The 16,653-nt window shown below is 37.0% G+C and overlaps 1 protein-coding gene across 6 annotated transcripts in view; it reads right to left on the reverse strand.

Annotated features, from left to right (window-relative positions):
• Positions 1-3,336: 3,336 nt before the first annotated feature.
• LOC145675829 (uncharacterized) overlaps positions 3,337-16,653 on the reverse strand; it is a 93,134-nt gene continuing 79,817 nt past the window's right edge. For all 6 annotated transcript variants that reach the window (XM_081746571.1, XM_081746570.1, XM_081746568.1 and 3 more), the window contains exons 12-14: positions 11,968-12,079; positions 10,226-10,302; positions 3,337-3,753 (exon numbers count right to left, since the gene is read on the reverse strand). In XM_081746571.1, coding sequence (XP_081602697.1) covers positions 3,634-3,753; positions 10,226-10,302; positions 11,968-12,079 — 309 coding nt within the window. In that variant the 3' untranslated portion in view covers positions 3,337-3,633. The remainder of the gene's footprint in view (positions 3,754-10,225; positions 10,303-11,967; positions 12,080-16,653) is intronic.

Below are 16,653 nucleotides of genomic sequence, written 5' to 3' on the forward strand. Positions count from 1 at the left end.
ATAAAGCTGACTGTTTCACATGTGGCAGCAAGTACTGAAGCTTTCAGAAGAGTAATGAGTAACAAGTTTCTGCCTTTTTCCATTTATTTTTATATTTTTCTTAGAAAACTGCCAATGCAAAACATAAATCACACGAAAAAGTCACTTTACCTCCCCAAAAATCAACTTTTTAGTTAAAAAAGTGACTCGCTATGAGCCCTGGAATTGATCAATTTCATATTATAAGCATTCGACTAATCTATTTGATTGGAATTCAATGCATTCGCGTATTTCCTGTGCAGATGAAACAACAGTGATCAGAGCTTTTTAACTTCCGTTTCCACGAATGTGTCAAATTATTGACGCATACTCGACTTCAGCATAATTCATCTTGGCGACATATGGGAGTCTGTCACACGACCTAGACAACTGTGTTGCTTTATTACACGCTACTGAATCAATCGCATATATGTTAACAAGATTTTCACTTTTGGTGGCTTTCCCTGCCTCTGCTATCATGTTCCTATTGCTCTCAAGAGCATTACAACGCAAAAGTTTGGTTCAATTCCGTTCAGACAGCTGTCAATTCAATCATCATAGTATAAAAATAATATAATAATACACGCAGACACATCATATTTCATTGCATGCACATAAAATATTTCTAAGCCGAAATCTCACTGTAATTTTTATACCTAAATGAACGGATATTCCAGAACTATTCGCAGATGTCCAAATTTGTACAGAAGTCGAATTCTTTTACCCCGCAACAACACGTAATTACATTTTGCACTGAAAGCAAAATAAATGAAAAGCCCCGATTTACTATTACTTAGAAATACAGATTGTTATTTCTGAAATCATCGTATAAGCGAAACATTAAGGTAAGTCTCTATCCATTATTTTGTAATGTCAAGAATTTCCACGTGTAATCTTACTTTATGAATGACTAACGAAATATTACACTCAACGACTGACAAATTTCGTTGTCGTTCGTTATACATCTATATATTAAAAAGTTAGGTTTATATGTTTGTCTCCAACCCTTTCGACAATATCTCGAAAACAACAAGTGCTAGAAACGTGGTGTTCGCTGGTCGATTACAAATTTTGTTTAGGGATACACTGGAAGTGTTGAAATTTTAAAAAAGTAAAGCATCACATCCTACGAGTTACACATTCTAACACCTCATAGTTGTATACAGGGGTTGTGTATCCCCTCAGGCGTTTGTTTCATGGGCAAATAATAATGAAAAACGAAGGATAGCCATTTCTCCATTATAAGAGGAATCTTTATTGTTTGGAGTGTTCTGCCCAATGAACACCATATATAACTGACATTATAATTAATTGTGTGTGTAATGTATTTGCTTATTACACATTTCATGCAAGAAGAAAGAAAACACTGATCATACATGAATTAAAAACTCCAATCGGAAGTAGGCTCAAATCTTGCAAACGGTGCGAGATATTGAAAAAGTAATCGAAAAAAATCTCCCTTTTACAATATCTCTTGCCGATTTTTATCAAGATGTCCTTCACTTGTGTCTGTAAAGAGACATGAACAGAAGTGAGGAATAACAAGGAGATTCATGCTCATATATGAATGGGGCGCTGTGAAGAGCGCAGGTTCAGCTAGTCTATATATTAAAATGTTAGGTTTATGTTTTGTCTCCAATCTTTTCGACAATGAGATCTTGAAAACCACAAGTACTAGAAACGTGCCGTTTTCGCTGGTCGATTCCAAATTTTGTGTAGATTGTCCAGTTCTAATTGAATATTTAAAAAACATGGCCGTTATTTCTTTATTACATTTTTAGGGATACACAGAAAATGTTAAAATTAAAAAAAAAAAAAAAAATCATATCCTACGAGTTATACATTCCAATACAACGTGGTTCTATAAAGGGGTTGTATATCTCTCAGGCATTTGTTTCATTGCCAAATGATGAAAAACGAAGGATAACAATTTCTCCAGTCTAAGATGAATCTATTGTTTGCAGTGTTTCGCCCCATGAACACCATATATCACTGACATTATAGTTAATTGTGTATGTAATGTATTTGCTTGCAAGAAGAAAGAACACACTATATACAGAGCGCAGGTTCAGCTAGTAACATAAGAATGTGTAAGACTAGTTTCACAACCCATAATGAACAAACTGAAGGCCATTCTCAATCCAGACTGGAATGGTCAGAAATAGAAGGATTTAAACTCCACTCCGTACATGAGCGCCCATATTCTATTGCTGTCTATTAGTATTATTATTTATGTATATATTTTCATCGGGAAAATGAGAGATGGAGTTTGAGTTATGAAACAATCATTCTAAGTTTTAGAATTCGACGTCTAAAAATATTTCAGGAGCAAACTTGAATACTCCAAGTAAAATCAGGACAGGTATCGCATCTGCCAACAAACTCAAATGTCACGTTCAATTGCTGCTGGGAATTGTATGATTTTCATCCTCTGTAAACCTGTAGATCCATGCCACATATAGCTTGGTATCGCCGAAGAACTCAACAAGAAATTACCTCAAATATCAAGGCTGGAAACAAACATGAGATACTGCGTTACTTCGAACTTACGACTAACACATTTGTCTGCTATAAATACTTCCCTAAATTCAACATTATATTTCTGACCCTTGATTACACGCTATATTTTGACATGTAATTGATATTTTCGTGACTTTTGGGCGTAAAATTAAGAAAGTTCTGCATTTTGTATGACTGTAGTTTATAAACAAGCAAGTCATTCAACACAAATTAAGAGACTGAACGTGAAAAGTTTTCTTTCCATTAATTATAGAGTTTGAATTAAAATTGTCGTAATTGCTAATTTTGGAAACAGTGTTTTGAGATGTTTGGTGCTCTGAATGGGAGAGCCCAAAATCAATATAGCATTCTATCGAAATATATATCTTACAATTTGTATAACCTAATTGTGTTAGGACAACAGTAATAAAATGAATCATTCTAAATTCGCTCTCTATGTACTTCATAAAATATTTACAGAACTTGAATACACAACGGAAGATGGAACTATGCATGACCATACACATGAAGAACCAATCAAGCAAGAAAGTATGTGCTACTTTTTGACATAGAAAACATTCTTAATGCTGAAGATATACAATGAAGTACATCAGAAAGTCAGAAACAGTATTTTAACGTTGAAAACCAAATGCTTAGGTAGCACAGTTAACACTGTGAAGTCACCATTCTTACCACGTAGTGAACGTCAATGTGTCCACCATTAAATATACGTCAGTTCAATTAGTCTACTCTGCTTTACACACACATACAAACCAGTAATTCCTTCCACGCTTAATTTACTGAAAAAATACGCAAATATCTCTATCTTTCACAATATTTGTTTTAATCCACGACAATTACATTCTAAATTTTCCAATTAAAAAAAAGAAACAAATATAATATATAATATATATATTAACTCAAGAGTAGATCATTTGTCAAAGTCATTATGTCACACATGCACGCTGTTCCACGATTTCATAAATCAAGGACATAGAATTCACGATTGGAAACATTGATCAGTTAGTCATTGGAAACAGACCGTGCGAGAAGTTCATATCGCGCATTGTAGCTGAGTCTTCAATTATCTGATCTGTTCATTCTCACAACCTAATATTATCCCGTGATCTTTGATCTTTTCCGAGCTATTGCGTCTTCTACAGCTTTCAACTGCTTCAGGAGTTCTTCACGTCTTGATGGCGCCTTCTTTGCTGAGGCTTTCGATGTCACTGCAAGCTGCAAGGGAAAAAAGTACATTATAAATTACATACGCAGATCAGTTTCATGTTTACTTTCTCATTACTATTATATCACTAAAGAAAGAAAGGATTAATCAAAAATTACGATTTACCCGAATTTGATATGTATCTCTTAGTCCAGATGTACTATCTAAAGTTATACGTCGAATTAAATTTGAGTGCAACGTGAATCCTTAGTTTACCGGTAACTTCATTCAAAATAATAATAATAATAATAATAATAATAATAATAATAAATTCACAGGTAATATTTCTTCAATGCGTGTTTTAGCAACATTTCAATTGCTCTAGCGGTCAATTCTTGCTAGGCCAGAAGGTTTACATTATTTTCCTAGGCAGATCTTTACGTAATTTTTACAAGTAACATTGGTACGTAGTAAATATTTTGTTTTATTATTATACGTACTTACACAGGGTGGAGCCGAGCCAACTAACACATTTCAAACTTGAATATTGCGCAGGCGTTTTGGGGAAAGAGGGAAGAACGTCACGTTATAGGCCAGTCACAATGGAGTATTGGAGCATATAACATCGTGTTACCTCAGTTCGTAGTTATTACGAAACTAAGTCTGTGCCAGAAGTGCAACTTAAAAACTTTAAAGCTGGTCGACAGGATAAGGTTCAGTCTTGTACCATATTGGCTTGGGTAAAGAAGTTTGAAGAGACTGGTAATGTGTTGTATGTGAAACATGAAGCTCCAAGAACAGTGCAAACTTTCGAGAACGTGGAAAGACTAATATTTTCGTGATGGCTATTCCACAATGATTAAATGCTAGTGTGTCTATTGCTGAGGTGCTTTGTCTTACGTGATCTGTCCAATAAATACGCGAACTGAGCTTGGGTAGGGAAGCCTTGAGTTAAGCTAGGCCATGCACAGTTGCTGCTCTGTTGGCAGAGTACCCACTAGAGCGGAAGTAACCGCCAGATCGTCGAGGCGAGCGCATAGCTAGAGGTGGTATTGGTTTTATGGTGTCCTGTTTTTGTTCATATCGATGATGGATATTAATGAACACATGGAACAACCAATCAACAAAAAATTTTTGGTGAAACTTGGAGAAATCTCTCACGAAATTCATGGAATGTACAGGACTGTTTATGGAAATAACGCACTGAAGAAAACAGCTCTTTTCAAGTGGATCAAGCGTTTCAGTGACGGCCGTGAAGACTGCAAGGATGAGGCAAGGCCACGACAACCGTCGACCTCCTGTATTTAAGATAACACTAAACGTATGCGGTCTCTTGTGCTTTCCGATCGTCGATTAACTGTCTGCGTGATTGCCGATCAATCGAATTTAGGAAAATCATCTGTGCACAAGATTTTAAGAGAACATTTGGAGTTGAGACAACTGTGTGCAAAAAATGTCCCAGAGTTGCTAACGCCTGATCAAAAGCTACGACGGACCGAATGTTGCACCAACTGGAAAAACTCTGTTCAAACCTCCGGTTTCCATGAAAGGGTCATCACTGGTGATGAATCATGGGTGTACGTGTACGGCATCGAGCTGAAATCACAGAGCCTTCAACGGGTGAAGGAACGGAAAGCAAAAGCAAAAGAAGAATCACGAACGAAAAAATGTCGGAAAAGCAAATCAAAAATTAAGGTCACGCTGCTCCTGTTTTTTGACCTTTATGGTGTTGTCCACCATTTATACTTCCTCCAAGAAAAAAAAATGAATAGTATCTTCTATATGGAAGTTCTCAAGCGCTTGAGTGATCGTGTGCGTCGAGTACGATCGAACTTGTGTTATGGTGATGGATGGCTGTTTCATCATGACAAAGCGCCTACACGTTCATCAGTGACTGCCCGCGATTTTTTGACCCGTAATTCGATCACAATGCCAGATCATCTTCCCTACTCATCACACTTAGCCCCCTGCGATTTCTTTCTATTTCCGAATCGTAAAATGGTCACATGCTGGGGCGGCACCGGGACGAAGTGGAGACGTGAAACGACAAGGCACCTGAAGAGCTTGACTTCCTAAGACTTCCAGGGATGTTTTCAACAATACACATGGACAGGTGTATTGCTACAAACGGGAAGTATTTTGAAGGGAATAAGACTGATGTCTCTAATTTTGTAAAATACAGTGTTTATGACATCAGTTCGCATATTTATTGGACAGATCACGTACACCCATTTCGTCATCGCACTTGGTTCTCTGGTGCCTCAACGGAGACTGAAAAAAAATACCCTCGTAAATTAAAACTGGGAGATAACGTACGACAGAATGAAAACTGTGCGGCAGAAATAATAATAAAATGAGAAAGTTAAATAATTAAAAAACAAAGTATGAAAAACATTGTGAGTGTGGTGAGGTAGGATATTAAGAGGGAAGGGTAGTTCACGGATAGGACGGAAATACCAGTCTTGTCACATATTTCTCAGGCACATGGACAAGTTTGGAGAGGGATTCTGAAAATCCTTCCGCGAAATGTGTTCTCAAAGATATTGCTATATTATGTTTCATGTTCTGAGAAAGGTAGACTGGGAATTGGAGACCTGCGAGAGTATCAATGATGGTTGGCGGGAATCAAAAGGTGACTCAGTATCGCCAATACAGAAGGCTGGATTAAGGGAGCATTTAGAGATGTACATTAAGTCGGAAGAATCGTCAGTTACGGAATGTCAAAAAATGTGTGTTACCTTTCTGATACGTTGGTGGAAAGGGAATAAAGGCTGGGTTTCATAGGATGTGAATTTCTGGTGTTTAATCCGTGCAGGTGTAGGATCTTTCTCGTAATGAGGATATGGAGGTAGAGGAATTTTCGGTGAACATTTTGGAGCTGGTCGGAAAAGTCTTTTTAGTTTTAGGTAAGGTAGTTTGATATTTTGTTAAACTTAAAGACGTATGTGTATATTCTACTGTCTTACTACTGGAATCATAGATGAAGGCCTAAAACAAATTGCTTATCGGTTATCAGCAACAACAACGTAGAAACGGGCCTCAACTAGTATGTAATCCAAAAATGACACTGCTCAGTTATCTCACCAACCAAATACTTTATTCTGCTTTACAGGTTCACACGTAATTTCTTTGGAAATAGTATTTATGCAGTCAATACTCGGTTAGAGGTAACCCTATCATTAACAGAATTATGTAATACCCAGGTTTAAACACAACCCTACATAGCTATCATCCAATAATCCGATGGCTCAATTACCAAATCCACCAAAATCCATTGACATAAATATCTATTTAACAATTCTCAACTCCGACTACAGAACATCTGTCAAATTCCTCAAGCCATTACTGCGTAATCATTACAATAATTGTTACTCCAACAGTGGTGACATGGAGCAAGCAAAATAACACGGAATGAAGGTTGGGATGGTACTGCGTAAGCTAGTTGAAAGTACAGATTTTTTTTTAGTTTTTTTTTCTTTCCTCTTGCTTTCAGTAAAGTCCAAAGCACATTGTAGGAAACATCTGGTATGGTGACACTGGGAACTGCCGAAGTGGATGTAATAAATATCGTTGGTATGTTTACTGTGTACATCAATCTTGAGACGTCTCTATTCTCAAGACTGACGTTCACATCCAAGAATGTAACTGTATGGTTGAAGAAGGACCAGGTGACATTATTTAGAGGCTGCAAAAATGATTCCAATGTTGGTTGTCCGTGAATTTATATCAGAAACCTGTCTATAAATCGCAGCCACAAAAATGGCTGAAGTAGTAATAAGCAGTTATTTGTTGTTCTAATGCCAATTCTCGATCAGAAATATAATAGTTATCTTACGCATTGAACATCTATGCAGAATGTGTGAACTTTCGGGATATCACAGGTAAACACATACAACCTATACAATCAAATCGCTGTTAGGACGGCAGTGTGATTTTAGTTTTAGGGTGTTATTTGTGTTGGTAGTGAGATAGTCAAATATCAATCTAATATTTTTTAAGTGAAATAAAGTGAGCACAAAGTGTGAAGAAGAAGAGATAATAATACAATCTTCGGCATTTCGAATAACTCTTTATGACAACCAGATGAGTCATCGAGCCGGAGAAATGATAGCGGACTCTCAGTAATGTATAAACAAACAAACAAACAAAAAAAGTATATTCTAAATATTTTATATTTAATTGCATATACTCCTCATCAATGTAAAAAAAAATATGGTTTGGGTTTTTAAATTAGGTACCAGACTATAAATGAACTTAAATTCTAAATTGTACCATGAACAGGTTAGCGTTTGAGGCCATACGACAGCCTATGGCAGTGCCCTTGATTTGAAGATAATGCTTTCTTTCCAAGTATGAAACTGGTCATATGTAGGACAAACTAGGAAAGCTGCACACAAACTCTGAGCTGAGTTTTTGAGGTTCAGGGGGGTAAGTTCTTCAAGAGCGCTGAAGCAAGGTAAATGCTATATTGATGAATAACGAGGTTGTGTCTACGAAGCCTACAGTGGTATTAGAAAGCAGAGGTTTGAAATATAGTTAATAAAGAATAGGAAGGGGTTTGTGTCTTGAGATATGCTGAGAGAGTCTGAGCATGAGGTTGTACAAAATTTCCCTACATTGTACAAAATTTCCTCTTCGTATTTTATTCCTTTGTTCTGCTGCACTCTAATCCTAGTTCTATCTTTCTGTACTAAACTTAATCTACTTTCCGTCTGCTAACATTATCTCGTGACTCTACACTCCAACATGCGCCCACCTAAAAGCTTCACAGCTTCTTTTCACATCTCTACCTTTATCTACTTCTTCCCTTCTAATCTGATGCAGAATTTCAGCAAAATAGCTCACAACATACTTTTATAGTATTTTGATTACGCTCTATGAAAAAGTAGCTTTTACTCTAAAACAATCAACTTTGAAACGGAAGTAATTGATTTCTATAGGTCAATTCAACCAAGGTGGCCAATTTTACAGAGCTACTGACGAGCACAGCGTAGAAGGAACCAGAAGTCAGTAGTCCGTGAATCCAGCAGTGAGTCACGTACAACGGTGTGTGGGAGTTGTTGTAATTTATTGGAAATGGTACATACGTGCACTTTCCGATGCACAATTCAGTGCGTCAGTGATTGTGAAAATGTGTGCAGCAAGGGACAACAATACCAGCAGGCGTACAGTAGCACGGGTAAGCCAGCGCTGTAAAAGCACCGACCCTAAATATCAAGTAGTGAGAGTGAAAAGGTAACGGGCATATCCAGTCAGGACACCACGCGTTGTGAGAAACATCAGGGCATCAGTTGTGAAGGAGAACCTACCCACCCAAATCAACCTTGCTACCTCATGCAGGATATCGCAGCGCACAGTGTGTCATATCATAAAGGACAATTTGGGACTAAAAAAACGTCATAAGGCGATGGGGCATAAGTTATCACCACGGCACATTCAAGAGAGATTCACGAACGAAAGAAAATTGTATGAACAGTACCTCTCAGGTAACAAAAGACAGTGGGTTGTCACTCTGGATGAAGTCTGGATCTACCTTGATGACACAATTAAGCCCAGGGCCATTATTTATTCACCACATGATGCGAAGGGCACGGCGAATTCGTCCGTGAATGTCGCGAGAAGTTTTCGAAAGGCTTCATGGTGGTGGCAGGTTTTTGCGCCCGTGGGAAGTTGCCAATGCATCGCGTGGATTCGAAGGCCAAGGTAAATGTAGCCTACTTTTAAACATTATGGAACCCTTATACACAACGCACATCCCACAGTTGTATGGCAGGGACATTCGGAAGGTGTGGATCCACATGGACAAAGCATCCAGTCACACTGCTCGCAGTTCTGTCGCGTATCGGCGTATCGCCAAGGCTGCCCATTCACACACCTTCGACGCGCAGTGCTTCAGTGGAAATTGCGTTGCAGGGCGATAGTCCAGGTTCGTGGCCACCACATCGAGCACAATCGTTGGAGGAGAAAAGGATTGCCGTGAGCGCAGAAACTTTGGCCATCTTAGGTGAATTGAACTTCTGTACCACTTCTGGTTTGAAAACATGATTAAGACAGAAGATGGTACTTATTCTTAGAACGCTAAATTGATTCCCAGAAAACCACTTCTTTCACTATCTCTTTATATTGTTTGCTCCATAGTTATCAACATCAAAACAGGAAATGGCTCATTCTACCACTTTTGACGGGAGGAGCAGTCAGCCAAAGACATACATTCCAACTTTTGACTCTCTGCTCAAATCTGATGATGATTCATTAAGTGGTCTCCCGAACGGAAACATAGGCAGAGAGAAAATATGTAAAGGAGCTTTAGTAAATCAAACTCCTTGAACTCTATAAAAAGTAAGTAAGCATCTACAATCACATGATTTTATATAAGATACAATAAATCTTCACAGAGGTCATTCACACTTAACCTAGTAACAGTAATTTGTTTTTCTTTTTTCCCCTTCTTCGCAAAGTTTATGTAAGAGTTTTATCTGTAAGTTGAAGATGTACAGTTAATGCACCGTACTACAATATCTACATAAACAACAAAATACGTACCTTTGGAGGAGGTTCTTGAGGAGGTGGACTTTCAGCTGAACGTTTTCTTCCAACCACTGGTTGAGGCATAGGACGATCTGCAATAAATAATAATAATAATAAAACATAAGAATGTTTTATACAATGGTAGGTCATCGAAATTGTCATAATGGAAGAATGGTCCACAGCAAACATAGAGGTCTGCACGGATGCAGATAACCGCATCAATAGTTTTTGGTGGATATATTTTTTAGTTTCTTTTACGGATGGTGGATAAAATTACTGAATACTAGTAAAAAGTGAAATTTTTAATACCATTCTTCTAAACAATTGTCGTTGTGTATTACAATGTGTTCACTTTTTAAATTTTTTTTTTAGTCCACAGCAGAACTATCTTTCATTAGACTTCTTCCTTTCTTCTTTGCTCTCAATAATAAATATCAAGTGAAAATGTGATTTTAAATGAGCTTATTTGGGATGGTTTACTGTTGTTTCTGAAGGACACTTTTATCTCTATTTCACGCTCATGTCTTACAAATGAAATTAGAATTTTGTATTTAAAGAAAGAAGAAAAAAGCGATTGTCTCTGAAAATGACAGACACAGTATTATCATTCTGACAATTTTCTTGCCATAAATCTTCTTTTGACGTGATCTGAACTACGTACATTTACCAATTTCATAATTTCTTCCTAATTTTTTTTTTTTTTTTTAAAGCGTATTTGACTTACAATAGGAAGAAATTCAACTTGAATTTTATTTATATCATATCCAGTATTCACAAAAATATAAAAAGATGTTCATAAGTGTTACGTTAGACACTATTTTTAAAATCATAATAGGAATGAAACAAAGAAGTTATATGTATTTGTTACCTCATTATCTGCGGATGCGGACGCGGGTAGAGATGTTGAGGATACAATATTTTATATCCGCACAGACCTCTAATAATAAAGTATTCGAACTAGTGTTGGCATCAAAAGGGATCATTCCAAAAATTCGTCAAGTGGCTCTCGCAAACAAAAACAAAAAAAACAAAAAAAAGTTAAAATGAAATTTCCATCTTGGAGATGGGGGTAAGGGATCTCAGGTGTTTCCAGCCAGAGCACTTGAAATATATTAAATATGCACGCACATAAAATTTGATGTAAAACATTAATAAATATAAGAATAACGAACACTTCTCTGACCAGTGTATACACACTTATTTACTAACACTAAAATACAGTGCAACAGTTTCGACAACTTAACCTTATTTTCATCAGACACTAATTCTAATTCTGGGAGTGTCTGATGAAGATAATATTACGCTGTCGAAACTGTTGCACCGTATTTTAGTATTAATAAATAAGTGTATATACTCTGGTCAGAAAAATGTGTGTTATTCTTCTAATAAGTTCCAGAGTCGTGATGGATAGAACTAATAAATACAATGTTAGTAGGTGCATTAAAAAAAATGCATCTGCCATTGAAACTGAGAAGACAGCATTGTCTACTAAGACGTAAGGTATTGAATTGATACATGTAGTCTTACTATTCAAAAAAACCGCTTATACCTTTCAACGGCTTTTTACTATAAATTGTCTGTAGTGTGACTTAATATTTGTCGAGAAATGAAGATCCAGCACACCCAGTAACAGGTTCACATAAAATTATTTTCACTCAATAAATGTAAAGGATTTTTTTTTTTCAGAAATGGGTAGCTCTATTTTTAACATGACTGTACTTGCATATAACTTTGGACAATGTAACCATTTGACTCACCACGTCGGATAATTGTTGGCATTTCTGGAACTTCCAAAACCTTCTTTCCTATGGGTGGTCCTGAGCCTGGAGCCTTTAGAGTTAGTTTTATCTGCTGCTTTTGGCCTGACAACTAAAATAAAGAAAACATTCCGTCAACTTCTGAACAAAATATCATTGTGATACGAATTACTTATCACTGTATTTGCATTATTCTTTTCTTAAAGTTTCTGTCAGAAATGTGGAGCAGTGGCTACACGCCACTATTGTAAAACTTAATATTACTGCACCAAAATTAAGGGTAATTTTAATTTTAAATGGATGATTAGCTACTCCTTATTAATTCACTACAATTTAAGCGGTTATAGGATAAAGGTGGTATGTAACAAATTGTACAATGCGCGGCAAAAAACCTGCAACATGAGCATATAAGTTTATTGTGAAATGACGAAGTCTTTTGTTCCAAAATAAGTGTGCACGGGGGGAGGCCGAGGATTATGCTGGCGTGATTAATTCCACTTAGACGTTATGTTCATTCCCTGTGCTGTAAGGGGTAGTTTCACAATATACTTACATCCTCATGTTGCAGGTTTTTTGCCGCGGATTGTACATTTCGGGAAAATTGACTTGCACAACTATGTCTGTTAACATACACCTTTCATCGTTTCCAAACCTCTTCACTGGGACGAGGGCTCACTAAATGATGTTATGTAGCATGACTAACGTAATACTATAATACGTGTATGAACCGCCAGAATTCAAAGTTTCGAAAAATTTCACATAACCTTTTCAGCACGGGGAAACACAATTGTGCGGGGTGATTAAAATCGATTAGTAGTGCCCCCTATTACTTTTGTGCTTCGAAATGGCATACAGTGATTGTGTAAGTTTCGTTCAACGATTTGCAGTTATTTTGGTTTGTGATAGGTCATTTTTGGTGCGTGCAAGAAAGAAAAGTAGTGTTCTCAACGAAGCCATGACTGTCGCTGTGTTAAAAGGGGTAACACCTTTATCCTCTAAGCGTTTTAATTATAGAAGCAATCTTACATAGTTCTTAATAACAAACTGGGATTCCCTCTTTTCTGACATTGTTGGCACTATCACTGCCAGAGAGATACAAAGCTCCAAGATCCCCAACCTTTACTTTTACCCAACATTTACCTATGGACCCGAGTACAAATATTTTTACCCTCCCTTTCTTTCTGCATTATTTGCTATTAAATTACTACATTTTATTAAAAAAGAAAAAAACATAAAATGAAATGTCTTTAAAACACTTCGCTCCCAAACGAACAAGATATTTCAATACATGCGTTTGTAGCACACTCTGAAACTTCCGGATTTAGTGAGTTTTGGATATTAATGGAAACCAAATTGTATCGTTATTATCCGTATTGCATGTGAGAGGCAGGCATAAAGAACAGTATCGACTATAATTACATTGTTAATAATAAATTCCAATTATGAAGATACGTCTGTTACTGACTTGATATATCATATTTTATATATAATTTCAACGCAGTTATTTATCTATATTTATTAGTTTTTATTTTACCGTTATGGTCAACGATAAGTAATAACAAGCATATGCTCCTTTTACTTGCAAATGCACCCTATAGGATATGTATTCTTATTATGTCCAAACATTGTATGTATTATACTGTATACACTCGTGTAACGTACACACCTGAATGGAACTTCATACAAAGATCTGTTGAAGATCATGTATGTTTTAACAGTGTAAAAATTTTCTACCGTTATTAGTGCCGTGCTTTGTACGTAACATTTTTACAAAACAATAAAATGAAATCTTTTACTTTAACGCCTGTTAGGCTAAGGGAGACGACGATTAAGGCAAGTGCATGATAATGGAATAACTGGTGGAATGAGAACGTGGGAGGAAACGGGAGTACCCCGAGAAAACCCACGGACCACGATGCTATTCACCACAAACTTGGCCGGGGATCGAACCAGGGACCTCACACACCAGAGGTAAGCGTTCTACCACTACGCATCGTGTCCCCCTCCCCCCTTCCATAACATTTTTATTTAATCGTTTGTACCTTTCTGTTTTCAAGAATAGAAGCCCTAAAATGAAGGTGTGCGAAGTTTTAAGAGCTATATATAAATTTACAAGTTCCCTTCATTTTCTTAATTTCAAGAATGTCCCCACATGAATCAACATTTAACAATGAGTATAACAGCGAGAGTTGAGTTACTTGTTATTAAATAATGCTGAAATAATTTAGTGTAACATAACACACATTTTTTGAGGAGATACAACGTTAGGATTTAATTTTTAATGCAATACTTTCCTTTTGTTCTAACATTGAATCAATTACCATACTTCGGAAATTACAATATAAAAATTTCTATTCAAAAATTAATAGCATTTGAATGTAAATTTCAAATAAATCTCAGAATAAAAAATAAGTACTTGCAAGATGCGAGTCTATAAATAGTGGAAAAAAATGCATGCAACGACCCCCAGATCTACCGAGCATGGTGCCAGAGTACGGACATAGTCTAGTACATAATACTACATTAACCTTCAAACACATTAAATAAAAAAGTTAGAGATAAAACTTATTTTACATTATTACACTCATATCAATAAAATATTAATTTATTTACGTACTTGTATATTTACGTATACTAATGAAGTAAAATAAATATTTGTCTTTTAAATAAAAAGGAAAGTAAAAATAGGAGTTTAACCAGCTGGAATCTCGTTTTTTGTCGAATTTTCGTCCCTAATGAAAGGTAAAACGGCGAACCAATTATCGAAGTATCGGGAAAGAAATTTAAAATACGTACAAGGTAAAATCTTTTATTTCACTTTACTGATATACGTAAGTACTCTCATACTAGTTATGAAAATGTGTGAGGTTCCACTTATGTTGCCCACATAATCATGCGTATGTATATTAAAAAAATAAATAATTAAAAAAAAAGCTCGTTCTAAACTAAACTCAAATTACCCTCGTTCGCCCTCAACCATAACTTACTTCAAAGAGGTTAAACAAGTTGAGGTTATCCTCTGTTCTGTTACAGCTTTTATTTTTTTTTTTTCATTTATTTTATTTATCTCAGACAAATCTACCTAGTTATATCACAAGTACTGTCACAAGTTGACATGTGAATATACAGGGAGTATTAACACCAAGGCAACTTATTTTGGTCATTTTTACATTGATATATTGTACACCTGACGCACTAATCATTTTTCGAAATGCCCCCCTGGCCTTGATACAAGCACGAAGTCTGTCCGTCCACTGGTCAATGGCATTACGCACCACGTCCATGGGAAAATTGTTCACTGCTCGGGTCAAGGATTGTTTGAGACTGTCTACAGATGGATGCCGTTTATGGCAGACCTTTGCCTGAAGGACTGCCCAAGTTTGTAGTCCAACGGGTTAAGGTCCAGGCTGCTAGAAGGCCAATCAGCGGTAGAAAATAAGTCGGGGACGTTCCGTGCCAGCCACTCCTGGGTTGTTTCCGCTTTGTGGCCTGGAGCGGAATCCTGCTGGAAGGTCCACCTTTCTCCAGGAAACATAGTAGCAGACAGTGGTTTCACTATAGGTGTTAGCACTGTATCCTGGTACACCTTGTTCGCAAAAATGCAGCTAGATTGTGCCTGAGTAGTTCACTTCCCACCAAACCATCACTGATGCAAGATGATGTGCCCTCTGAACCCTTGGAGCTGCCTCAGCAACTGCAGTAGATGACGTGGCATACATATGGTTATTTTTGGCGTTGTAGGCCTGCTCAATTGTGAACACCTTTTCGTCAGTGAACAGAATCTTTTCTGTGCAGATTGTTGGCGTAACGCCGCAACAGTCTCTTTGATTTAAGGACCTTCTGTGACGTTAATGTTTGGGTCAGAAAGTGACCAGCCTGCCTCTTATACGCCCGTAGATGTAGGTCACTCCTGAGCACACGAGACATGCAATTGCTGCTGATGTTAATCTCAGCAGCCATCACACTTTGTGTTCGAACAGGATTTCTTCGAATTCTTGCTGCGACTGCTTTCTGGATCTGCGGGGTTCGTACCGTTCGTGGTCTGCAACTCCTTGCGGGGTCAGCTGCCGTTCCAGAGTCGGTGTAGGGTTTTCAGGAGGTTGAAAAATCTCACCTGCTGTCTTCCCGACCTTGTGTAGTGCAATTACTGCTACACGATTTTCGTAATCGCCCCACTCCATCAGAACTCAGTATAATATCAACATATGTCATGAACAGTCAAAGACACACTACATGCATCCTCCGCTTTATACACAGATGGCAGCACTATGCCACTCCTGATGCCTACAGCGCCACTCCAAACTTTGTGACAGTGTTTATGATATAACTAACTAATTTTGTGACTACATGGTTAGTAATAAATAGGTGATGACTCATTCTGCATTTTTATTGTCCAACGATTGGTCACCTTTATCTATAAGTCTTACATCACGATGATACTATTATGAATGATACAAAGACGCATCTTTCAACGTCACAATTGTAATATTATGTCGATATTATCTATCTCCTTGTCACTTTTTTTCTGTGAGAGATGTAGATCAAATCGTGTTGAACGTTATGTATATGCATGTAAGGCAGAGTTAAAAGTGTTCTGTGTAATTGACAGACGACCATTCCATTGGTCTATTTAAGCAGTGCTAAATTATGCCACAATGATTCAGAATCTGATACAATAGTTTTCAC

The sequence above is a fragment of the Thermobia domestica genome, chromosome 18 (assembly GCF_964235325.1).
Source record: "Thermobia domestica chromosome 18, izTheDome1.hap1.1, whole genome shotgun sequence".
Classification (NCBI taxonomy): domain Eukaryota; kingdom Metazoa; phylum Arthropoda; class Insecta; order Zygentoma; family Lepismatidae; genus Thermobia; species Thermobia domestica.